Here is a 26,735-nt window from a genome sequence, read left to right as displayed (position 1 = left end):
GCAGCCGCCATGGAAAACAGTATGGAGGTTCCTTAAAAACCTGAAAATAGAGTTGCCGCATGACCCAGCAATCCCACTCCTGGGCATATATCCAGAGAAACCTATACTTCAAAAAGATACATGCATCCCAGTGTTCATAGCAGCTCTATTTACAATAGCCAAGACATGGAAGCAACCTAAATGTTCATCTACAGATGAATTGATAAAGAGGATATATATATATAATGGAATACTATTCAGCTATAAAAAAGAATAAAATAATGCCATTTGCAGTAACATGGGTGGACCTAGAAATTATCATGCTAAGTGAAGTAAGTCAGGAAGAGAAAGACTAATACCATATATCACTTATATGTGGAATCTAAAATATGATACAAAAGAACTTATTTACAAAACAGTAATAGACAGACATGGAAAACAAACTTATGTTTACCAAAGGGGAAAGGGGGTGGGGGAGGGATAATTAGGAGTTTGGAATTAGCAGATACACAATATTATATATAAAATAGGTAAACGACAAGGTCCTACTGTATAGTGCAGGGAACTATATTCAATATCCTGTAATAAACCATAATGGAAAAGAATATGAAAAAAAATATGTATATATATATATATATATATATATATATATATATATATATATATATATATATAAAACTGAGTCACTTCGCTATATGCCAGAAACTAATACAACATTGTAAATCAACTTGCTTTATTAAAAAAAAAAAAGAGTGAAAAAGGAAAAGAAGTAGAGACTCAAAGGGCAAGATGACAAGGAAAAGAAACGGAGGTCCAGTGCAGGAGAGGGTTTGGGTGTCTCAGGCCAGGCCTGGAGCTTGGCTTGGTGACCCCTGGGGCTGGGGAACTGACTGGCAGAGGCTCAGATGATGTCAAGGAGCAGCAATGGGGGATTTCCTTCTGCTACAGCTGCTCCATCCAGCTTGAGTCTGTCCATTGAGAACGCCAATTCCCATTCATTCTCCAGTTGGCTCCAGGTCTGGGGGATCTCAGGGGCCTAGAGGAAAATATCTTTCCTTTCTCCTATTCATAGTCTTCCTTCTCTCTGGTCTGGCTTTAGGCAAGCATTCAAGGAAGGACAAGATCCTGAAGACCAGTCATCTAAAATGACCACCTGTGGGGGCTGTATTGTCTGAATGTCTCTGCCTGGTCCTGAAGCCCATTATTATCCTTATTAGAGGGGTTGAGCAATTGTACCCATCAATAAAAGGTAGATGTGGGATTTGAACCCTGGTCTTATCTAATTCCAAATCTTATGCTTCTTTCCCGTGCATCAAGATATTGGGCTTATCCCACATCTCCACTAAAAATTGTCTTCTCCAGAACGCCCTTTGTCTCTGCTTATCTATATATGTCATCTTCCCATCACATCAGCCTAAAGGCCTGTTTCCCACCTCTGATTTCCTATAGCTCAGGCTTCCTTTGGCACTGAGGCCTTACTTTTAGGCCTGTCTTCTACTCTTACCTAAATATTGCGGTATTTTTGTCTTGTCTCCTCAACTGAGTTATAACTTGGAACTGTATTTTACCCCTTTGGACTTCCTTGCATCACTTCACACTATGCTGTCCAGTTAGTGGTTCATTCATTCACTCAACAAGTATTTTATCAGAAACTTCTATGTGCCAGGCACTGTGTGAAGGACTGAGAAGGCAAAACTAATTGCTTGTCAAAAAATATTTTCCAAATTAGTTTTAATACATTGCTGCCCTGTAGTATGGCCCCAGATGCTGGCATGCTCCAGTCACAGAAAGGTATGAATCAACAACCCCCTTGCTGGTCCCTATGCTCTGGCTCTGGCATGAAAATCTGTGCAGAAAGGCCAAAGAGGAAACGGCTTTCCCTATTGCTCACTAGCGTCTTTTCAAGCCTGGACCTTGGGGTATTATGACTCTAAAATATGATTCCTTTTTTCAAAGCTCTTATCAAGGTTTGCATCTTTAATAGGTAGCACTGAGAGGATGTTGGCATATATCTTTCCCTGGGGTCAGAGAGACCTGGGATCAAATTCAGGTTCTACTTATGTGGCCCTTAACCAGTCCCTTCAGTTCCCCAAGCCTTAGTCTCCTCATCTGTAAAACTAGGGTGATAGTAGCTGCAGTGAACACAAGAGAATGTGCATATAAAGCTCCCAGCTCATAGCAAGTTTGAAGGACAGGGGAGATGTTATTTATAACGAGAGCTTCAAAATCCCCAAGTGTGACTTAGGGTTCTTCAGTACCTTCCCTGTCTTTCCTTTCCTTTTTTTAAAAAAAATATCTCCCTGGCTAATTGACACATTGTCTATACATTTTAAAGCTCTAGGTGGTTGTTGATAAACATTTTCTAGACATATTGCAATTTGTAGTGTTTGTAGTTACAGTATCTAACTCTAAAAATAAATGTGTTTCTGAAACGAGTAATAAGTAATTTTCTGAGTGTAAAACTCTTTTTCCACATTCATTTTAAAGAAGTTTTTAACTAATTAATTTGTTTTTCTGAATAGATAATATAAGAATAGTCTCCCAGTTTCTTGTTTATCCTTCTAGAAATAAAAAAGTCAATGATACAACTAACTACACATTTATATACGCTCTCGTTGTACACAGATGGCGGTGCATTATACGTACTGTCCGTTATTTCATTTAAGTAAATCTTGAAGATTGTTACAAGTTAGTATGAATTCCTTTTTCTTTTTTTTCTGCATAGTATCTCCTTGTATGAATGTACCTTGATTTATTTGACCAGTCTTGAATTAATGGACATTTAAATTGTGTCAATCTCTTGCTATCTGCTATCACAAATAGTGCTTCAGTAAACAGCCTCATGTATGTTATTTTCTACATGCATATACCCATTAAATAAGTTATTAGAATCAGATTTGCTAGGTCAAAGGGCATGTAAATTTGTAATTTTGCTAGATATTGCCCACTCCCAAAGAATGTTTACGTCTTGGTTGGGGTTCCCCCAGAAAAGCATATGTCTGTGACAATAATTCTAGTGCAAGTAGTGTATTTGGAAGGCTCAGGAAACACCAGAAAGCTGAGGGGAAGGGGAGTGAAACAGGGAAAGGAAGGCAACCATTGAAGGGAGGTATCATGAAACCAGCTAATACAGTATGTGACTGAAACTTAATCCCACTTGGAAATGATGAGAAATGGTGCAGAATACTTGCTTCTGGATTTTCCTAAACAAAGGTGAGGAAGCTGCATCTCCCCAGAGTCATTGGCTGAAGGCTGCTCTGGGAGCATGGGGGTGTGAGATACGAATAGCGAATAGCGGGGTAGGTGTTAATTCCCTGGTCTGGCCTTCTGGTGGCCAGAACGGACTTCCACAGTTCAGAAAAATTCCTCAGGCAAAGAGATGAAATTTGGGGGGCATTGAGTCCCTGAGTACATTGAAAGTACAGGCTATGGACTGGACTCAACTAACAATGAATGAAAATTACTGTTTCCCCTGACTTTTGCTCCATGAAGTGTTATCAAATATTTGATCTTGCCAATTGTATAAGGGAAAAATAGTACTAATAACACAAAAAATAGTGACTCCATGTAGTTTTAATTTTCAGGTCTATTATAATCCACATTGATTTTTAAAATAAAATAATTTAAAACTCACCGTCTATCTAACACTTCTCTAAATATAAAGGACTCTTACATGTTCCAGTAAATCAACACACCCTCATCCTACCCTTTGAATAGGTGTCACAGTTATTCCCATTTTAAAACAATAAAGAGAGGAGTAAAGAGGTTTAGTAACCTGCCCTAAACTGCTCAGTTTATCAGTAGGGATTTGATGTCAGATTTTCTTGTTTCAAAACCAATGTATCCTTGGAAAAACTGTTCTCTTCTAAATGGGATAAAACAGACCAGCCATGTAACCTCTCGGTTTCTTGATCTGTAAAACAAAGAGTAGTGAACATCTATTGTTTGAGTCTTTCCAGCATCCATTCTCCATTCTTGAGATAGCATCAATATTATCACCTAGGAATCTGTTAGAATTGCCAATTCTTGGGCTTTACCCCAGACCTACTGAATCAGAAACTCCTGGGTTGGAGCCCAGCAATCTGTGGTTTAACAAGCCCTCCAGGTGATTCTGATTCATGCTGAAGTTTGAGAAACACTGACTCAGGGGAAGAGAAATAAGTGGAGCCATCTTGCCAACACCAGGGCAAATCCAGCTTGAGACTTGAGTCATATGGGACAAACACAGCTGAGAGATACAGACAGTGAAAGAGTCCTGACGATACCATCTGCGTCTCTGAGTCTAGCCGTCCTTAAAGTTAGATCAACAGCTGTATCATTTAGTTACATGAACCAATAAGTTCTTTTTATTTCAGTTTGAGTTGGGTTTCTGTCACCGGCAACCAAACAAGTCCTTATGGTCAAGGGAATCATTTATTCCTCCTTATATTTCCAAGTGGAGAGATTCTCTCTGAGCACTGGTTCTCAAAGTGTGGTCCCAAGATAAGCAGCATCAGCATCACCAGGGAACTTGTTAAAAAATAAGACTTATCAAACCATACCAGAGACCCAGTGAATCAGGGTTCTGGGGGTGGAGCCCAGAAATCTGTGTTGTAATAAGCTCTGCAGGTGATTCTGATGCCCACTAAAATTGAAAATCACCAGAGTAGCCTCTCTCCGCATCCCTTATTCATACTTCTCCACAAAGAAGGTATGACTTCTACTTGACTATCCACTTGAGTTTGGAAGAATGGTGTGGGCATGCTCTGTTTAACTCCTTCCTTTGTTTTCTTTGGGAGTCAGCCTGACTAAAAGGGGCAGTTATTCTGTGTTCCTCTATGTGCTACAAGTTTTACGGAGGTAGAGCCCCATAAGATGAGGCCTGCAGTTTTTCCAGCCCTGCCTATAACTCAATGGTACATTTATTCTGGGAACAGTGTAAGCAAGCCTACTTGGCCTCACGTCTAAGCCATATCCTCCAGTCTGTGTCTTATCAGCAACAAAGCTGACCTTTGGATCTCCATCTATTGGTTTTCTGTGTCCTATTTCTCAATTGGTTCAAAACTTGGGTGGGGAGGAGGGCTGTTATTTATTGGGTCCCCTAATGCCCCCACACTGACTAATATAGGAGGTAGAGTAGACCTGTCAAGTCCCTTCCCTTTCTAGCATTTAGGATGCCATGTCTCACACTCTCACTCCAGGGCTCCTGAGTTTTCCAAAAAGAAAACCTTATTTGTTCTGACCAGACCACTGGTGTTGCAGCTGCAGGAGACAGAAGTATCCCATGTCCCATGGGGCACAGGAGGGAAGATTGCAATCACAAAGCATTTCCTTTCAGTTCTCTCCTGAAACAGTGTAATTCTGTGGGGACAGGAACAGGGCTTAGAAACCACTGCATTTTAAAAAGCTTCCTAGGCGCTGTCTACCTTGCCTTATTATCAGGTTCTACCAGCTGTCTAACCTAAATCCATATAGCTGCATTTGAAGTTGTATCTTTTTGTTCTGGAAGCTAGAGATGTCTTAGCTTATTCAAAAGAAGAAAGGACTTCGCTCTTCTCTCTGCCACTCTTTCGGTCTTTCCTGAGTTCTTCACAAGTCTTTAAAACAGCCATAGTCACAGTCCTGGTAAGGGGTGTGGGTGAAAGAGAGAGCTGTTTGGAGCCCTATAAACCAGGCCTGGGTGCTAGAGGAAGCTCAATTTTCAGGACTCAGTCCCCATAGAGCAGCAGGCATGTCTCTCTTTGGAAAGCTGCTGCGGGGAAGAAAGAGAGAAAGCAGCCATCACTGTTCAACCTGACTGATGGAGAATGACATAAGTAGTTTCTATATATTGACTCTGATTCTCAATCTTCCTGGAATAGTTAAGTCTCCCAGATTATCTAACTACCACTTATTTTTACATAGTTCAATCATATAGGTACAATTTTGGCTTCTGCTTTGCCCATATCATTAAAAATTGTTCATAAACATAATCTTATATTTTTCTCGACTAAAAAGAAATAGAGATTGGACTTCATTAAATTAAAAAACTTGTACATCAAAGAATACTATCGAGAGGATGAAGAGCCACAGAAAATATATTTGCAAATGACATATCTGACAAGGGTTTAATATCCAGAATATATAAAGAACTCCTACAACTCAACAACAAAAAGGCAAACAAACCAGTTAAAAAATAGGCAAAGGGACTTCCCTGGTGGCACAGTGGTTAAGAATCTGCCTGCCAATGTGGGGGACACGGGTTTAAGCCCTGGTCTGGGAAGATCCCACATGCCGCGGAGCAACTAAGCCCGTGCGCCACAACTACTGAGCCTGTGCTCTAGAGCCCGCGAGCCACAACTACTGAGCCCACGTGCCACAGCTACTGAAGCCTGCGTGCCTACAGTCCGTGCTCTGCAACAAGAGAAACCACTGCAATGAGAAACCCGTGCACTGCAACGAAGAGTAGCCCCCGCTCACCGCAAATAGAGAAAGCCCGCATGCAGCAACGAAGAGTCAACACAGCCAAAAATAAATAAATTTATTTAAAAAAAATAGGCAAAGGACTTGAATAAACATTTCACCAAAGAAGATATATAAATGGCAAATAGGCATATGAAAATATGCTCAACATCATTAGTCATTAGGAAATGCAAACCAAAACTATAATCAGATACCACTTCATACCTTTCAGGATGGCTATTATAAAAAAAGGAAGATAGCAAATGTTGATGAAGATGTAAGGAAATTGGAGCCCTCTCACATTGCTGGTGGAAATGTAAAATGGTGTAGCTGCTATGGAAAACAATTGGGCAGTTTCTCAAAGAGACATAACATTACCATTTGACCCAACAATTCCATTCCTAGGCATATACCCCAAAGGTCTGAAAACAGGAACTCAGGTACTTGTACACAAATGTTCATAGCGGGTGGTATTATTCACAATAGCCGAATAGTGGAAACAACCTAAATGTTCATCAACAGAGATGAATGGATAAACAAATAGTAGTATATCCATACAATAGGATACTATTCAGCCATAAAAAGGAATGAAGCATGCATATGTGCTATAACATGGAAGAACCTTGAAACATTATGCTAAATGAAATAAAACAGACACCAAAGAACACATGTATACTTACACTTATATGAGATATCTAAAATAGGAAAATTCATAGAGACAGAAAGTAGACTAGAGGTTATCAGGGGCTGGGGGTAGGAGGGAATGTGAAATTGCAGGAAAAAAAGGTAAAAAATACAGAAAAATGAAAAGTGGCAAATAACCTAAGATAACTGAATATCCTGCCTTTCTTTTTTAAAAAAATCTATTAATAATGATTAAATACAAAGCTTTGGAGCTCAGACCTCATGGGTTTAAATATGTACTCTTCAATTTACTAGCTATAGGACACCTCTGTGCCGAAGCTTTTCTTTGTAAAATACAAACAAAAATAGAATCCACTTCAGTTGGTTGATTTGTGGATTAAATTGGATAATACGTTTTAAGTGATTAGCACGGTGCCAGGTTCATGGTAACTGCTCAGTAAATGGTAGCTATTTTATATATATATATATATATGTAACACTGGAATCATACTGTATATACTGATTTGTATCCCACTCTTTTCATTTTCCTATATAAATAAAAAATATTTTTAATGGCCACATAGTGTTCTATACTATGGCTATAGCATTATTTATTTAATCAAGTCCCCATTGTTGAATATTTAGGTGGTTTTTGATTTTTCATTATTTAAAAAAATGCAATAATGGACACCCTTGCTAGATTCTTCCTGGCAGTTATGCCTGAGAAGGGTGGTGTGACTTTGGCCCTTCTGGACTCTTGGGCTCCCAAGGCAGTGTACTACATTAAGTCAGGCCACAGGCTGGGAGACAGAATCTGAGTTCCAGTCATGCTTCTGCTCTATCTCTAGGCAATGGTGAGGAGTGCTCTTTTCTCTCTGGGCCTTTGCTTCCCCATCTATAAAAGGAGAGCATTAGAGGGAATGACTTCAGGGTCCCTTTTCTGCTTTAAGGCTCTGATTCTCTGATGATCCTCCACTAAGCTGTGGATTCCTCCAGCTCTGTTGTGGCCTTCCTTAGGGCTGTGTGTGCACACGCTCCAGCCTGTGTTTCAGCTTCTATTCTTAGCAGCATGATCTTTAAACAAGGAATAGACTTGTGCGTCTGTCTCATCTCAGATGCATGCAGCTCCTGCTGGGTTGTTTCATTCTCCACCAGCCATTCATTCACATTAGAAGCAGGGGCCTATTAAGGAAATAAGTGGATGGTGCTCTTCCATTAACTGTGATGAGATTCGAATGCTCTCTGATCTGGGAGTTTGGCCCTCTTTGGTCACCAGGCCTGGGTTCTGTCTGACTCAGCTGTAGATGAGGTCAGGGGAATCTTAGTTTCAGCACCTCCCTCCCCACTCCACCCCCAAATCCTTTCTCTGGGATGGGCCAGGAATGGTATTTCAGCAATGGTAATTTTTAGAGATGATGAGTAACCAACATTCCAGATGAGAGGGTCATTGTTTGTCCTGAAAAAAAAAAGAGTGGACATGCGTGAGTCTACTCTCCTCCAAGAGTTCCCAACTGTGGTGGTGTCTCAGAGTCACTTTGGGTATTTGTTTATTTATTTTGAATTTTATTTTATTTATTTTTTTATACAGCAGGTTCTTATTAGTTATCCATTTTATACATATTAGTGTATACATGTCAATCCCAATCTCCCAATTCATCACACCACCATCCCCCCCCCCCCCACTTTCCCCCCTTGGTGTCCATACGTTTGTTCTCTACATCTGTGTCTCTATATCTGCACTGCAAACCGGTCCATCTGTACCATTTTTCTAGGTTCCACATATATGCGTTAATATACGACATTTGTTTTTCTCTTTCTGACTTACTTTACTCTGTATGACAGTCTCTGGATCCATCCACGTCTCTACAAATGACCCAATTTCGTTCCTTTTTATGGCTGAGTAATATTTCATTGTATGTATATACCACATCTTCTTTATCCATTTGTCTGTCAATGGGTGTTTAGGTTGCTTCCATGACCTGGCTATTGTAAATAGTGCTGCAATGAACATTGGGGTGCATGTGTCTTTTGGAATTATGGTTTTCTCTGGACATATGCCCTGTAGTGGGATTGCTGGGTCATATGGTAATTCTATTTTTAGTTTTTTAAGGAACCTCCATACTGTTGTCCATAGTGGCTGTATCAATTTACATTCCCACTGACAGTGCAAGATGGTTCCCTTTTCTCCACACCCTCTCCAGCATTTGCTGTTTGTAGATTTTCTGGTGATGCCCATTCTAACTGGTGTGAGGTGATACCTCACTGTAGTTTTGATTTGCATTTCTCTAATAATTTCGCTTTGGGTATTTAAATACACAAATTCACATTCTTGGTCTGCAAATAGAGATTTCTATTTACTAAGTCTGGGGTGGAGCCTAGGTTCTTCATTTTAAGATACTACAGGGGACTCAAATGTGCATTCTAGGTGGAGAACATTGGCATATAGTAGTAGGATTTGCAAACTCTTAAAGCCCACAGAGGCCAGACAGGTAACATCAAATGGGTGGGGTGTGATACAAGGGTGCTGATTACTTTGAGGAGCAGGAACATCCATACTCTTCTCAAGGGCAGCCTGTACTTACCTTTAGCCATTGTCCTATGATAATGCTGGCCCAGTGTTGGTAGATGTTCCATTTAATTTTTTCAGGAAGAGTTAGAAATCTAGATTTGTTTGTGAAATATTCTAAATTAAAATAGCAGCAACCAATTCAAAAATTGTATTCAAAACATATCTTTTGGCCAAATCTGACCCTGAATCTGCCCACTGAAGTCTCTTGACACCCCTTTAGCCAGACCATCACTCCACTGAAATCAAAATGGTACATTCAACATCTCTTTTGATGGGCAGCATCACGCTGTCTCTGTGCTATGAGGCTTTGTGGGATTCTGGGTAACACCCAGCTTGGCATGGGGCATAGTGCTCTGAGCATAGGAGTCAGGAGACCTGTATCCTGCTAACAACTTGCTAGGTGACATTGGGAGAGAAATTCCTTCCCTAGTCACAGGATTTCTTTCGGTAAGATTAGGGGCATGATCTCTAGTGTCCTTTCCAAGGTTCTGGGTCATTCTTCTGATGAAGATTTTTGTACTTCCCTGTTATCTCTTAGCTACTTGAGAAAGAAACTTTTTAGATTAAGATGAAAATTCATCTTTAATTGGCATGAATGACAACTAGTTCTTTCTCTGCCAGATACTCCTGTCTTCAGTGGTTTGTTTTGCAGGAGAATTTCTTTTTGCTGTAGGCTTTTGGGATATTTTGTAAGGGCAAGAAAGCATTTTGGGACAGAATGTCTACGTGGAGTTGAACATGTGGGCTTCTTCCTTGCTGAACACTTGACTTTGAGTTAAATTTTTTAAAAATAAAGGAGTAGAGTTGACATGAGGAATATCTTGAAGTAAAAAGACATTTCCTTAGTAGCTCAAATAAAACCCTGCAATTGAATCTTTCATCCTCACAGCTTTGAGATTTGATTCATATGCCATAAAACTCACTTTAAGAAGTATATAGTTCAATGGTTTTTAGTATATTTACAGAACTGTGCAACCATCATAGATATCTAATTCCAGAACATTTTCATATCTCCAAAAAGAAACCCCATACCCATTATCAGTCACAGAGCATTTCCCCCTCAGTCCTGGCAACCACTAATCTACTTTCTGTCTCTATAGATTTTCCTATCCTGGACCTTTCATACAGTGGGAAACATATAATATGTTGTCTTCTGTGACTGGCTTCTTTCACTTAGCCTAATGTTTTCAAGATTCATCCATGTTGCAGCATATATCAGTACTTTATCCCTTTTTATTGCAAAATAATATTCCATTGTATGAATACCCTATATTTTATTTATCTGTTCATCAGGTGATGGATAATTGAGTTAATTCCACTTTTTGGCTATTATAAATAATGCTGCTATAAACTTGCACTTTCAGGTTTTTATATGGACATGTTTTAATTTATCTTGGGTATATACTTAAGGCTGGAACTTCCAGGTCGTATGGTAACTCTATGTTTAACTTTTTTGAGGAAATGTCAGATTGTTTTCCAAAGCAGGAACGCCATTTTACATTCCTACCAGCAGTGTATGAGGGGTTTAGTTTCTCCAAATCCTTGTCAACGTTTGTTATTATCTGGCTTTTTGATTCTAGTTATCCTAGTGGGTGTGAAGTGGTATCTCATTGTAGTTTTGATTCTGTAGTTGAATCTGTCCTTGATTGGCTTCACCTAGGTCATACGCCCATCTATCAGCTAATTACTGTGGCCAGTGGGGGCTGATAATCTTCAGTGAATTAGGGTAAATCCCTGGAGCTGCAGGTGGGAGTCAGTCACTCTCAAACCACCGAGAGAAAATTAGGAGGCACTGTATGAAAGGAAGGAGAAACGGATGCCTGGGAGGCAACCAACACATGGTTTCTACAGCATGGGTTTGCTTGCTTGGCTGCAGTGTTGGAATTGTCCTGTACACAGAGATTGCAGTGGTACAGAGTAGGAAGGAAAGAAAATCTTGGTCAGGACTCAGGCAGAGAAGAAGCTCAGCAAATAAGGATTGAAATAGGTTCTACTGAAAATAAGTTTCTCCCTGAAAACTCTAGTCACTGAATATATATGTGCACACAAGCTTGTATTCATTACCACCTTATCCTCTTTTTCTTTTACTGATCAAACTATCATCAGGCTCAGAACCCCCTGAGTGCTCCTATACCAGACGCAGAGGCACAGAATACTAAGGAATTCATTATAATTGCTTTAGGACCAATACCTTATTCCCCCAGTCTAAATAGTCAGTCTTTATACTTTATAGATTGAAATTATTCCCAAAGAAAAAGTTTAAAAAAGCACAACCAGTTTACTGTTTTATTTTGCTCATGATTTTGTAGGTCAGGAAGGGCCGACCTGGGTAGCTCTTGCTTGGGGTCTTTCATGCAGTTGCAGCCAGATACCAGCAGGGGCTGCAGTCATCTGAAGGCTGGACAGAGCTCCGTGTCCAAGGTGTCGCACATGGCTGGCAGTTGATTCTGGCAGTCAGCTAGGAGCTCAGCTAGACCTTTGACTGGCATGCTTACATGTGGCCTCTCTAGCATGGCAGTCTCAGGGTAGCCAAACTTCTTACGATGTTTCTCCCAGAGTGAGAATCCCAAGAGAACAGGTGGAAGCCACGTGGCCTCTTCTGACCTAGACTTGGAAGTTATACAGCATCTCTTCTGCTGCATTCTACTGGTTCCAAGAGAGTCACTAAGCTGTTTCCAAGAGCTTGCAGTCATGTTCCAAAACTGCCATAAATGCTTACTACATGCCAGGCACTGTTTTATGTGCTTTATATGTATTAACTCATTTGATTCTTACTAAAAACCCCCTTAAGGTAGGTAGTCTTAGGGTCTTTATTTTAGAGAAGAGAAAACTGAGGCACATGTCAGTAAGCTTCCAACAGGATACCAGTAGTGAGAGAGCTAGGATTTGAATCCCGTCTGGCCCCAGAGCCCATGGTCTTATCTACTGCCCTACACTGCCTCAGTATACAGCTGTGATTCCTGCTACATTTGGTTAAACTGCTATACACATAGATAATCACTTTTAATTTACAAGCACACTCCCCCAACACAATCAAAATCATGTGACACATGCCTTACCTTCTCCGCTCTGACTTCTTCATATGCGGTTTGCTTTCCCTGGAATACTTTTCTTCCAGTTATTCATCTCTCTATATTATTTATTCTTCAGGTCTTTTAGGAAGCCTTCCCTGACCACCCAGCTCTGTAGTGAGTGCTTCTCCCATGGCCACACGGAGCTATTAGTTATAGCCCTTATCATTATGCCTGACAACTTGCCTGTTGTCCTGGCCGTTTCCCCATTGGATTCTTAGTTCCCTGAGGGCAGGGAACTGTTCATAAAAGGATCGGTAGCACTGAGTACAGTGCCTGGTATGTAGTGTGTAAAAAAGCATAAATTAATCTCTCACACTCACACCCCTCAAATACAATTACCGCACATGTTTCACATATACACACAGCCACTAAGACACTCTCCTGATACAACATATGCCACATATACTCTTGTCCACTCACCCTCAATCACTGTGATTAAGTCTCTGTGACATCCCTCACACACCGCAAGCATATCACACACACAGTTATTGTGACAGCTCTAATCTTCAAGCACTGTCATATACTGTTTTTCATACAGTCATGGTCACCATCTGTACTCTTAAAACAGGATATTTACCCTCCCACAAACTGAATTAAGATGACAACAGCTCTATTTCTCACACACGCCTTCACATACTGTATTTTTTATCCACACAATCCCTGACCATCCCTGACATATACAATTATGGTCACACACTGTCTACCATCTTCTTCCCACTCCCACACTCTTTGTCACACACACTCACTCGCACACGCACACGCGTGCACACACGCACTCACAGTCAATGGATTGCAGGGGCACATCTGAGGGGGTCTGAGCCCTCCGTCAGCGCCCGAATCTCAGCCCAGGCCAGCGCGGCCCCGCCCCTCCCCGCCCCCTCATGCATATGCAGCACCTCAGCCTGGCGGCCCGGCCCCCAGACGGCCATTTGTAGCTGCGCTGGAGGCTGCGTTCGGCAGGCGCTGCGAAGACGTGTGCAGGAGTGCGCCCCCCGGACGCTGCAGCCCCTCGCCGCTGCGGTCACCTCGCTTCTCCGCGCCTCGGTTGGGACCCGGCCAGCCCGGGCGCCGTGCTGCCGCCCGGACCGGCCCTCCAGCAGCTCCCGGCGCCCGGGACCCCCGCCCGGCCGCTCGCCCGCAGCCCGCCGGCCGCACAAGTCCCCGGAGCCGGGCCTAGGGCGGGCGGCGGCTCGGCGTGGCCGGGCTGGGCTCGGCGGCGTCCCCATGGCCGCGGCCGGCTGGCGGGACGGCTCCGGCCAAGAGAAGTACCGGCTCGTGGTGGTCGGCGGGGGCGGCGTGGGCAAGTCGGCGCTCACCATCCAGTTCATCCAGGTGCCTGGAGCGGGCCTTCCCCGGGGCGCCGGGGCGGCGGCGGGCGGGGGCTCGCGCTACCTGTGGCGGGGCGGCCGCGGGGACCCCGCCCCGGAGGTGCCGCGCGGGCCGGGGGTGGGCGGGAGGCGGGCGGGGGGCTCCGGCCGGCTCTGCCCTACTGCCCTGCGGTTGGGGCGCCCCGCTCCTGCCTGCTGGGCGCCCAGCTCGGCGTCCCGGGAGTCGGGCTTCTCAGGAATGTGTCCGGGAGGGCGGAGCTGGCGGGGTGGGAAGCGCAGATCCACCTTCTCGCTGCGGCCGCGGCCCGAGCCCTTCGGGAGAGGCAGCGCTGCCGCGCCGGGCTTCCTGCCCCGAGGCTGGGGCGCCGGGCGTAGGGCGTGGGGCTGGAGCCCCGCGCGCTGGGTTTCCAGCCGCCCCGGCCGCCTCCTGCACCGTGGGTGCAATCCCGGTGGCAACTTGGCCGCGGCTCCGCGTGATCTTCGGGCTTCTTCGCGCACGCCGAGCCGGAGCTGCCCGCTTCAAGCAGTGTTTCTCTTTGTGTGTGTTTGTGCTTTTCTTTTAAGTAATCTCTTAGGTAATGCGTCCGGGTGGGAGTGTGTGATAATGCCCCAGGGAAATGGTGGCCTCGAGGAAGTTAAGAATGTTTTCCGATAGGGGTGAGGCCATTTCCTAGGTATTCCTGGTGCCTTCCTGCCTCTCGCTGTGCCAAGGTGAAGTTTGGGGTGGGCCAGGCTGGGAGATGACCGACCGAGTCGTGCGTTCTGTGTCCGTTCCAACCTCTCTCTCCCCCACCCCCAATTCTCTCTGGTAGCTGGAGGCGGAAAGTCGGGTTGTAAAGGAAAGGGCGGTGGAATTCTTGATTCTTAGGATTTGCTCTTGGTAGGAGGTTTGAGTGATCTTTTTTGGGACTATTAAAAGAGAGAAACCCAGCTATCTCTCTGCTTTTGTCAACCTGCAAGGTGTGGCATATGCTGGGAGAGAATGAAGGTATCGCGTTATAACAGGTAACAAAGATACTCTCAGTATTGTTTAAGATGCTTTGGTGAAATATTTTTGTTTGACCCATTTGTTATCAGTTGGCATACTTGAATAGCGTATTTCGTTTCACTTACTGTTTCTAGTGACATTAAAATACCGAGTACTGTAACATAAATGTGATTGTTACCTTTCACATTGACTAAATGAGCAATAATTGCTGTTATACTATTTCAAAGTATTAAAAACTGCTGCTAAAACCTTTGTATCCAGGAAGAGATGTTTATGTAGTGAGCATTTACAGTATGCTCATTAGTGGGTTAAAAAAAAAAATCACACTAAGAGGTGAGATGGGCAACTTGTCCTTTCAGTTTAGCTGCAGTTTAGCTGCAGAATCAGAGATGCCCGTCATGTTGCTATTTCTCATAGGGCCAAGAGATACTTTAAGTAACTGATGGCAAAGCAAAACAATTTATAGCCAAGTCTTTCTTTGGAAACTGTAGTTAGAGGGAGGTGGGAGGTTGGTGAGGAGTGAGAGAATAATCCTGGGTTCCAGTATTAATAAATAGTGTTCAAAAAAAACATAGTGTTACCTAAAAGATTTAAACCACAAATATTTCTTTAGTGTTTTGGGGGGAGGGACCATCGAAATGTATTTGAATCTGTAAGTTAATTATTTAGTTAAGGTATTGGAACCTTTTGTTTTTGGAAATAGTATTAGAAACCATTAAGATAACCGTAATTTCTGTCTGCTTAATGATTTTCTAGAATTCATTTGTTAAAGAAACACCTTTATGAATAGTGTTGTATCTAGGTACTCTAGATTTAAAAGAAGTAAAAGAGGCGTGTGTGCATGAGAGACGTGTATTTATACATAGAGAAAGAGTGTGAGCTTTGAGTCATACAGACTTGAGTGTTAGATCTTCCTGTGTTATTTATTTACTGGGAGAACATTGCGAAAATATTATTTAGCTTCTCTGAACCTCAATTTTCTTTTCAGTAAAATGGGTCTGATCGCAGTCTTCATAATCCTTTAAATTATGGGAACATCCTTAGCATGTGTCTAGTATGTAGTATGTGCTCCATTAATGATGGCTATTATAAGCTTATGTGTACACTTCTGTTAACACGTTTAAATGCAAAGGGAATTCAGAATCGAGGAAAAGTCAGTTTGGGAAGGATTGATGAGAGTACTGTGTAGACGTGATGGCAGGAAGAGAGGACATGTCTTACCTGAGTATGGGGAGTGGGGGAGTCATTATGCTAGCTTGGAGAGAGGAAGCAGGCAAGGAGGGGAGTGGGATAGGCCCGTGACCTGGGGCCGGTGAAAGGGAGGAACATGCCTCTGGCTTTGAGGAGGCTTTCTGGAGAGGTAGGAACCAGACCTGGATCGAGTCTCATCTCTACCACTTGCTGCCTGTGTAATCTTAGGTAAATTACTTAACTTCTCGGTACCTTAGTTTTTCCCATCTGTGAACTGGGGACATACAAAGTACCACATACAGTTGTGAGAATTAAATGAGTTAACATATGTTCAGGGCCTAGAACAGTGTCTGGTACATAGTAAGGCTACAAACATTATTATTATTGTTGTTACTATATTAATCTTAGCTTATGGAGCTAAGGTGACTATCATCTACACTTAATAGAGCTGCTGTTTATTGTCTGACTCCTGGGAAATTAAAATTCATTCTGTTATGATTGTCTCGCAGTAGTAATTGGAAGGAGAGGAGACTGCAGAAGGATAGTAACCTTAATGAGCGGAAGCTAGTTCTCTCTGTAGGAGATCAGGATGGTACAAATTGGTTTTATTTATTTTGTAAGACTCCTGAGATATGACACTTTCTTACAGTGTTCAGTATGTATTTTTCTATTATGTAATCTTGAGTAGAAAAAATATAATGAACACATTTGGGAGTGGAGAACTTGAAAAACAACTTTGCCTTTAACCCTGACTTTCCTTCACCTTAAATTTACTTGTTGCCTTTTATGCATATGAAGAGCTACAAAATTAGGAAATTAAGGCTATAATTACTTAATTGAGATGGCTTTTTCTCTTTAAAAATGAATGTAACACATCATAAAACATCCATGATTAAAAATGTAAAATATTATTAAGAGTATATGTGTGTGCATGACCTCCTCGTTTCTGTTCATAGTTTTTTGAAAGACGTCTTAAGTTTTATTGATGAATACAGCCCCTAAACGATGAGTGGATTCTGTCATTAGGAAATGATCTTAACATTGTACAAAGTGAAATGGAAAGAACCTTGACTATCTGGGTTCTAGGTCCCCCTACTCAGGTGATGCTGGGGAATCTTTTAATTGTCTGTAATCTCTTAAGGGCTTAATTTCCTCCATAAAATGTTGGGTTTGGGTGAACAAATCTCTGCACCTTTGAAATTCTAGGTTCTTTCTTACTCAGTTAACAAACTAGGTATGTGTCTTAGGTCAAGTTTCTTAAGTTCTCAGAGCCTCAGTTTCCTGTATGGAAAGGGAGACTAATATTAGTACCTTTAGGGTTTCTGGAGTAAATAAAATAATTTATCCAAATCATTCAGCACAGTGCCATCTAAGAATAAGTAAAATAATAAATTTGCTGCTTTTACTTCTGTGTCTTGTTCCTCTAAAACTAAATTTGTAATTTATTCATTTTTTCTTGACATGTAATCTGATCTGTTTTAAGTCTTCAGCCCCTTTTCCCCTCAGCCTCATACTCCTCTCTCACATTTGTGTGATATTTAGGTAATGAATGTTGATCCCATTTTGAGTTGGGGAAATTTTATCAGTTGAGCGTTGATTTTTGGAAATAATGGAGTAACCATTGGGGTTTCTGGCAGCTCTGAGAAAAGACCATACGTGTTTTACAGAATTAAGGAGAGGAATTTCCCAGCCTCTGTTCTTCATTTATTTAGCATCCTGACTTATTATTCAGCAGTTTGTCAGATTTTGAGCTATGTAGGGGGTAGCTGATTTCTCAATTATTGAGTTTTAGTCAATCTTACAACCTGTTAGCCTGGAGCTGACTCAGACATTGCTTTTTACCTAATTTGCATTTTGGTGAATGTTTTTCCATTGCCTTTTCCTGGGGCAGAGATCCTAGAAGAGATTTCAAGGCACATGCATTTGTGTTAAAGTTAGTTGATCTTTGTGTGAAGTTTGTGAGTTTAGATTCCTGAATTTCTCTTCTGTGGCTACATCTTGAACATGTGCCCTGCATTAGAAATCACTTAAAATAAATTTTATCTGTGAATTTGAAACTATACTGTAGACTTATTTTTAGTGTGCAAATTACTGTTTTATATTTTCGGAGTAATTTACAAATGAATTCTTAGCATTGAAAAATAAGGTACCCCTCCTAGTGGTGGTACATACTAGAGATTTCCTCATTTTGGTAGGAGTTGAAATGGTTCTTGTAATGATTTTTTTTTTCCCTAGTCTTTTGGGCGCACTGTGTGTCCTATGGGATCTTAGTTCCCTGACTAGGGATTGAACCCACGCCCCCTGCATTGGCAGGGCGGAGTCTTAACCACTGGACCACCAGGGAAGTCCCAAGGAGCTGAAGTGTTTCTGATGACTCAGACATTGTAATTCCTAGATACAAATGTTAGGCACTCAAGGAAGAACACTTTCTTTTAGAGGATGACTGCTTTTGTCAGAGGAGAAATTCTAACCTAGGGTTTCTTAAAACTCATTCGTTTTTAACGTGTGTGTGTGTGTGTGTGTGTGTGTGTGTGTGTGTGTGTGTGTGTCTTGGGATGCAGAAGTTGCAGGAGTTTAGTGGGGATACTTCTATTGAGTAGATTAAGAATTCTGCTTTCCCTTGGTACAATACCATTTGAAGGCAAAGTGATGACAGGCAGCTACCTACTGGGATGGGATTTTTAATTCATCTGTATTGCTGAAATGTCAAGGGTCATTCCTAAGCTTTGAAATGAAACTAGTCTGTTTAATTCAGTGAGGAAAGTAAATTGCTAACTTTAAAGTGGGGGAGGAGTGCAGAAAGAGACTTTCTTAAAGCTGTATTATTTAAAAAATTTTAAAGTTTCCTTTTTCAAATTAAAGTTGATCTCATAAAATAGAAACAGATTTTGTGATGCTGCATGAACGTTTATTTATTTACTTATTTGCCCCTTTTGGTGAGGAGAAATATTAGTGTCTTTAGGGTATTAGTTCCTTGCTGAAAAGTGATAATGAGTAAAAGACTCTGCTTGTAAACAATGTAGAGTTAATTGTCATTGAATCTTCTTGAAAGGCCTTGATCTTGAATTACTTTGGGTAGAGCCGTGAAGTCTGAGTTTGGGATTGAAACTTAGTGTAAAGTGATGTCCTTGGTAGCCATTTGATTTATTTCTATTTCGCAAAGAAAAATGTCTCTCAGGCCTTTATGAAATAGACAAAGATTTTATATATATATATATATATATATATATATATATATTTATTTACTGTGTGGTTCTGAAAGAAGCAAAGAAATAGAAGTTGACTAAAATTGTGCTACTGGAGCTATATTGGACTTGAGTTCCTTCTAAATTATATTTTAGATTTAGTATTTTATAAGATCAATGTGATAAACCAGTTGTTTATTGGTTACATAACATTAAATCATAGTTTAATTAAAAATATTATAGTTACAGAATTGGTTGTTTGTATATATTAGTAGTTTAATATTGCCAGCCAATTTATCTTGTCACCTCATATGATGGTGTTTTTCCTAGGAGAAAGAATTTATATACAAGTTAGTAAATGTTCAGTACTGAAAGTACGGATATACATGCCAACATGATATCTGATGTTGCTTTTTAAAAAAACTTTACCCAGATTTCCCACATGCTACCATTTTACTGTATTTGTTTTATTCCTCCCCCTCCATGTATAGGCACTGTTTTTTTTCTCAATCATCTGAGTGTAAGTTGAAGACAATGCTGCCTTATTTTTAAATACTTCCATGTATATTTCCTAAACACAAGGGTACTTGCTTACATAAACATAGTGTATAACCAAAATCAGAAATTAATATATTACTAATGTAATATGCAGAACTTTTTCAGATTTTGCCAATTGTCCCAATAATGCCCTTTATAGCAAAAGAAAATCTCAGATTATGCAGTGCACTTTGTTTCCATGTCTTCTTTAATTTGGAACAGTTCTTTAGTCTTCGTGTTTTATGACATTGACATCTTTGAGTACAAGTTAGTTATTTGTAGAGTTCCCTCAATTTGAGTTTGTTTCTTCATGGTTAGATTCATTTTGGGGGCAGGAATAGCACAGAAATGATGTGTTCTTCTCAGTGCATTATATCAGGAGACATAAAATGGATTTTGATTTGGCTACATAGGTGCTTACCTTTTGACTCGGTAATCCCAGATCTAGGAATTTACCCTGAAAATGTACTTCCAACAGTATGAAAATACATGTGCATGAGGTCACAGCATTAGAAACAACCTACAGGATAGAGAGAAGTTGAATAGAATATGGTACATTCACCCAGTGGTGCAGCTATAAAAAGAATAAGAACCATCTCTATGAACTGATGGGAAATGCATTCCAGGATAAATTGTTCAGTGAAGAATACAAAGTGCAAAAGTATCTACTGTATTATTGATATACTACTTTTAGTGTAAGAAAGAAGAGGAAATGAGAAAATAGGACTGTAATCATTGGGGCAAAAACAGCACAGAATGGATGAATTTGAGATTAAAGAGATTATTGGTTAGCTATGGGGGTAGGGATATATATATCCCTACCTATACCTACCCTATAGGTAGGGATAAGGAGAAAGCGATGGAATAGGGATAGTGACTCTTCTGAGGATACTTTTCTGACTTGTGGAACCATGTTTAATGTTTCACATACTCAGTATATAAACAGCAAGCACCAATAAAATCAAAAGGTGGAATACAAACAAAACAAATGAACGGAACTTTATATCGGATGACTAACATAACCACACTGAAGGAGGGAGAGAAAAAAAAACTAATGTAAGTAATTTTTGAACCCGGTATTTGGACTATGTCCTCAGGATAAAGACAAAAAGAATTCGAAATAAACACTGAACTCTGGTTAACAGGCTTTTTTTTTTCCCCCCTCCTTCATCACAGAGGCATGGGTTTGTAATTCTGAAACAGTTTTCTATACTAGGATTAAGTAAATTAGTAAATGTGTTGTGGAAAATGGGAGCCAAGTTCCTCACTATTGGAGAAGGGAGTTATAATTGTGGAAAGGGTGAAGGCTAGGAAGAACTCTTGATGCTTGATTGGAATTGAGCATACTGGCATGAACTCATGGTTTAAAAAGAATAAAGATAGATCTAGAAATAGGTGTATGTGGATACTCATAAACACATCTATCCATACATCTTTTTTTCCAGCTCTGTCTGTTGAGAGTGCATAGAAACAGTGACACCCTATTAACAGTGAGAACACCCAGTGCTGGATCTTGGTTTCTAAATACCATTCTTTACTAAAAGGAACCTTGGAGAAATGACTGATCCCCGGGCTGGGGCAAGGAAAAAATAGAAGATGAGCTTGGAGCATCTTATAGTGCCAGAAAGTAAAGAGCTGCTCAGAAAACAAAATGATGGTGACATGTCAAAGAGACACAGCCAGCCTGGAAGAACTCCCATTGGCTAACTCTGGGACAGTATCATCATCAAAATAAATAATGACAGTAATTGATTATTGCCCATAAATAATGTAAGAATCTAAGAATCCATAAGGATAAATAAATGAAGGAGGAAGGGAAGTTCTTCCTTAATGTAGAATTCTGACTAATAAACATAGAGGAAATGGTAGAATTAGAAAATCACCATTTGGCAGTCAAGCAACTGATTGAAGTAACAATCATAAATGGATGTTAAAAGTAGTATGTAAAAGTTTGAGAGTAGCTGGATATTAACATAGTCTCAAAGTATCTGCCCATAACGTATTGTTATCAAATTGGGAGTGCATAATCTTAACCACTGGACCACCAGGGAAGTCCCAAATATCCTTATTTAAAGCAACCAAAAGTGTGTGTGACTGCAGTGTTTTTAAGAGATTGTTTTTTGTCTTTTGCATTTGATTTTGTTATTATAATTGTAAATGCACTCAGTGGTATTAACCCCTTTCTCATTAGGAGCTGTTGCTTTTATTTGCCATTTCTTTCATTCTAACTGGTTTCAGTGCTTACAAGCAGTCCTCATGAGCAGCTAGTTTTTACTTTGAATTGTTATTTAGAGAACACTTTCGAGTACTTTTTTAGTCTAAGATTAAAATTTTACTTTTGCATGATACATGATGACTTGGCTGAGTATAAAATTATTGGATCCCAAGACTTGTATTACAGCAGTTGGAGGTACTGCTTTATTTATCTTCCGTGTCTTTGCCTTTATCTAACCGGCCTCAAGTTTCTATTCTGCAGGAATAACTAGTTTTCTATTTGTATGCTTGTAGCCTTCTCTTATCACTGGAAATGGAAACATTTATCAGGATATGACTAGAAGTTTTTCTCTGATCACCAGTTTTCTCTGAGAAATGATGAAACACTCTCAGGTCTAGGAAGGTTTTCTTCTTCATTTTTGAAGTCATTTTCCCAATTATCTTCTGAAATACCTACTTGTGCATTGATTCTTTGAAATCATTGTTCCATATTTTCTTAAGTTAATCAGTGAGAAGGCTAAGATAGACTCCATTCAAGAATTTGTCAAATTTGCCTTCTGTATCACTGATGAAATTTTCTGGATGTCAAATCAAATTACTCTCTTAAACAGATTTAATGCCCTTGATATCTCAGTCTAATATTAATCAGTGGTGATGTTCTCTTGTCTTTTCTTAAGGCCACAAAACTGGTATTTTCTAAAGCTTGGTACTGCTTAAGGAAACAACTCCAGCCAGGGAAGGGTTTTTTCTTGAGTGGCAGAATGTAGTTTTTAAATTTATCCTCTTATGATGAGTTGATCTTAGCCATTCTTGGTGCTGGAAGTAAAGAACTGGCTGTCCCTCAGAATTACTGCAGACACTGAGATTCCAGTTGATGTTAGCCATTCTTGGTGTTGGAAATAAAGAACTGGCCGTCCCTCAGGCAGGACACTGAGATTCCCATTTTTTTTTTGATGCTGATGGGCAAGTTGATACTAGGGAGCTTTGATATTTGGAGTATCAACAAATATGAAATTCTGTGAAATCTGCTAAGACATTCAGCCAAATTTATGTTTTGGTTTTTTTTTTTTTTTGCTGAGAGGTATAATTTTGGAGAATTAGAGGTGGTTAAAAGGGATAGTTTCCAAGTTTATTAGTACTTCAAATCTAAGCTTTCTGAATTGAGGCAAGTAGAAGAGGCTAGGGAAGATAGTGGAGGGAGAGTGTGTGTGTGAAGCTGTAAAATGCAGATCAATGCAAAGATTTTTCTTGTAGGTATAGAAATTAGAAGGGCCTAGAATCAAAAGTTGGAGTCCTTTCTTTAGCGTGTGTGTGTGTGTGTGTGTGTGTGTGTGTGTGTGTGTGTAATCTGAAGTATGCTTATTTTATGCTGTATTTTACGATTTCATATATAAAATTTATTGTGCTTTCTCCTTTCTTTAAAAAATGGAATTGATCGCCATTTATTTCTCACAGTAGTGCTTTAAGTAACTTATCTGCTATAATTTATATTTGAAAGGTATTTGAAAGGATTTCTAGTAAGAGGTTTTCTAGAATGTTTCTTACATTACCATCATCACAAAGTCTGTAGTATCCTTAATGACTTTTGTAAAAGCATTGTAAAACTGATTTTGATTTCTTTTGTTATGAAATCTTGTACTTTTTATTAATTCTTAGATAATTTTAATTTCAGTTTGGATATGCCCTTAATTTTTTTTTTTTTTCGCGGTACGTGGGCCTCTCACAGTTGTGGCCTCTCCCGATGCGGAGCACAGGCTCCAGACGCGCAGGCTCAGCAGCCATGGCCCACGGGCCCAGCAGCCCCGCGGCATGTGGGATCCTCCCGGGGCACGAATCCGCATCCCCTGCATTGGCAGGCAGACTCTCAACCACTGCGCCACCAGGGAAGCCCTATTCCCTTAATTTTTACATGATTTAAATTTGAGGAAGGATTGAGTGGCTGTCTTTGTAGATTTCTAGCTTTGTTGGGCTATGGTCAAAGAATGTGACCTGTAAATTCCCTGTTTCGGAACATTAAGAATTTTTAATGGCTAAACATACCATTGATTTTTATAAATACTCCAAGAACATGAGAAAAGAATGAGTATTTATTTGTAGCTTATAAGGTGCAAAGTTTTACATAAATCTGTTAAAATGGAATTTGTTGATTGTATTATTCAAATCTTCTGTATCCTTTTTTCTCGTGTATTTTTAATCTGTGAAGCTCTGAAATTTTTATTAAATTTGTTTTAATTTTTTCCTTGCATTTCTAATTTTGCTTTGTTTTGATGTTGTATAATTTGGTGTGTAAAATGTTATGATGATTACATCTTTCTTATGATTAAGTAGTACCAGTCTTGTGCAGAATTCTACTTTGAATTTCAACCTGTGATAGTAATGTTACCTTTTCTATTTTTTGTTTGTATGCATTTATTTCATTTATGTTTTACTCTTTTTTTTTTGGTCATTTTATGGTAAGCTTTTCTAAATAATACTAATGGGATCTTTAAAAATCAAACCTGAGAGTCTTTGTCTTTTAGCAGTGGAATTCACCCCATTCACATTTATTGTATAATATGATTATGTATTTATGAAATAATCTAGATAAATTTGCTTTGATCCTTTTTACTCTTTTTATATTTTATATTCTTTGCTTTTAACCTTTGTTTTTGCAGACTTAATTTTGTTTTTGTTGCTTTATTTCCCCTGCATTGAGAGTAAAACAATAAGAGATTATTTTAAAAGTAGAGGTTGTGTCTGAGAAGCTTATTCCTTGTGGTTGCCTTTGTCATAGTCATAAGTAGTCTGTGAAATTAAACTCCACAGCTGCCATGTTTTTGTTTTTTAAAAAGATGTTCTAGACCTGGAAAAACTCACACTGCTTATCTGAGAACAGGCAGTTTGACGTAGTATAAAGAATCCTTCTTGCAAGTTAAGATATTTCTATAGATCTTGATTTAGCCACTATGTGACTGTGGCTTTGGATAAGATAACCATTCTGTTTGATTCACTTTGGCACTATTTTAAACTCTAAACAGTAGAATGTTTACAAGTAAAACAAGTATTTTAATAGAGAATTTTTATAGGCTTGGAATTTTTGCCTGAATGTCTGCTCCTTGGTTATACTTGTTTGTACATTTTATTCTTCATATTTAGATTTTGAGTGTCATAGACCAGGAATACTTTTGTTACATAGAAGTAAGCATATAGCAAAATATTTATTAGTATTTATTAATTTCTAGTATTGGGTCTTGAGCAGGGCACAATAAATAATTGGAAAAAAGAGGTCTTAGGAAACATGAGTTGTATCTATTATGGTTCCATAGCTGCTGGTCACTGAAGAGGATGTAGAACTAAACTGTTTTTGATTTTGGATTTCAGAGTTTCTCTGTAATTAAAAGATTGTTTATATGTGACATATGCACATTTGAATCTTGAGTTTTAGAAGTTTTAGCAGTTCATCCCACAGCATTCAGTTTTATTCAAAATAATCTTTGGAGAAGATTGTCCTATTTTAATTTCTCTCTGGAAATTCTGACTCAGGAAATGTAAAACAGCTTGAGAGTAAGGTCTTAAAGATTTATTACTTTTGTCTTGTTTCCTGGTGGGTTTTCTCTTAATGCCTTGGTTAAATGATGACATGTGGTTGAGATTACAACAGTCAGCAATTTGTTAGCTGAAAGGAAAAGAACAGTAAGCAAGTAGTTGAGTCAAACTGCAAAGGAAGATTTGTGATAGATATAACATTTAAGTTTCAAAAATCTTGTGGAAAAGATATGTAAATATTAAATTTATAATTTTGTCTCTTTTGCCTCTGAAATTAAGATATATCAATTAAATAAGGTAGGGAAATTTGCCTTATGTATGTATATGCATGTGCGCAAGTGCACACAGGTGTGTATCTTACTTAAAATGGGAAAGGAGTGAATTTAGGTGAGAGAAAGGTTCATTGTTTTTGGAATCAGAAAATGGAGATAAAATATAAAACAAAGGTGTAGGTCTGTGATAATTTAATGACTTGCAGACGTTTAAATGAATAATAATAGTAGCTTAATTGAGTACTACATGAATTTATTATTTTCAGATATTGCCATGGTCCATGCTAACAAGTTGGTTTGAATTAGCTTCTTTTTAATTGTTAAGTTACTTAATGTTAAAAATTTCTTATAACCATTGCAGTGTTTTATGGTAAACATAAATCAAAAGTGCAAAGTTGAAAGTTAAGAATGGAGTAGAAATTGGTGAGCTTGCATGTTAGTAATTCATACTTCATCAAATGTTGGGTTTTGGGCTTATTTCCTTACCATCATGAAGTCTGATAGGTTCTATGGTCATAATTTTAGCAGGTGGTAAAATAGTATGGAAAACGTTGTCTTCTGTTACATTGTTACAGTGTGATTCTCAATTTTTAATTTTACATTTTAAAGACACAGACTGATGTTTTGTTTATTTTTTTTCCTTCCTCAAATTGCAAATTATGTATTTAGATTTCTTTATAGCAGATAGTTTCAGGAAGGAGCCATTGGCTGAGCTGATTAGTCAAATGAAGTTGTCTGACATGGGTTACTTTAGTTTGTGGTTTTAGATGAGAACAGTACATGGTGCACAGCTGTTGCTCCAACAGCTTTGTTCCAGCTGTCTTACTGG

At 39.5% G+C, this 26,735-nt stretch overlaps 1 protein-coding gene across 2 annotated transcripts in view; it reads left to right on the top strand.

Annotated features, from left to right (window-relative positions):
* The first annotated feature begins 13,603 nt into the window (after positions 1-13,603).
* Positions 13,604-26,735, top strand: part of RRAS2 (RAS related 2) — a 71,038-nt gene continuing 57,906 nt past the window's right edge. The window contains exon 1 of one of the 2 annotated variants that reach the window (XM_019948112.3): positions 13,604-13,998. In XM_019948112.3, the coding sequence (XP_019803671.1) occupies positions 13,891-13,998 (108 nt within the window). In that variant the 5' untranslated portion in view covers positions 13,604-13,890. Of the gene's footprint in view, positions 13,999-14,513; positions 14,533-26,735 lie in introns of those variants that run through there. The other variant, XM_033862579.2, reaches the window with a different exon arrangement.

The sequence above is a fragment of the Tursiops truncatus genome, chromosome 8, assembly GCF_011762595.2.
Source record: "Tursiops truncatus isolate mTurTru1 chromosome 8, mTurTru1.mat.Y, whole genome shotgun sequence".
In the NCBI taxonomy this organism is placed as follows: domain Eukaryota; kingdom Metazoa; phylum Chordata; class Mammalia; order Artiodactyla; family Delphinidae; genus Tursiops; species Tursiops truncatus.
Note: the sequence above shows the minus strand (reverse complement) of the source record. Positions and strands in the feature narration are given on the sequence as shown.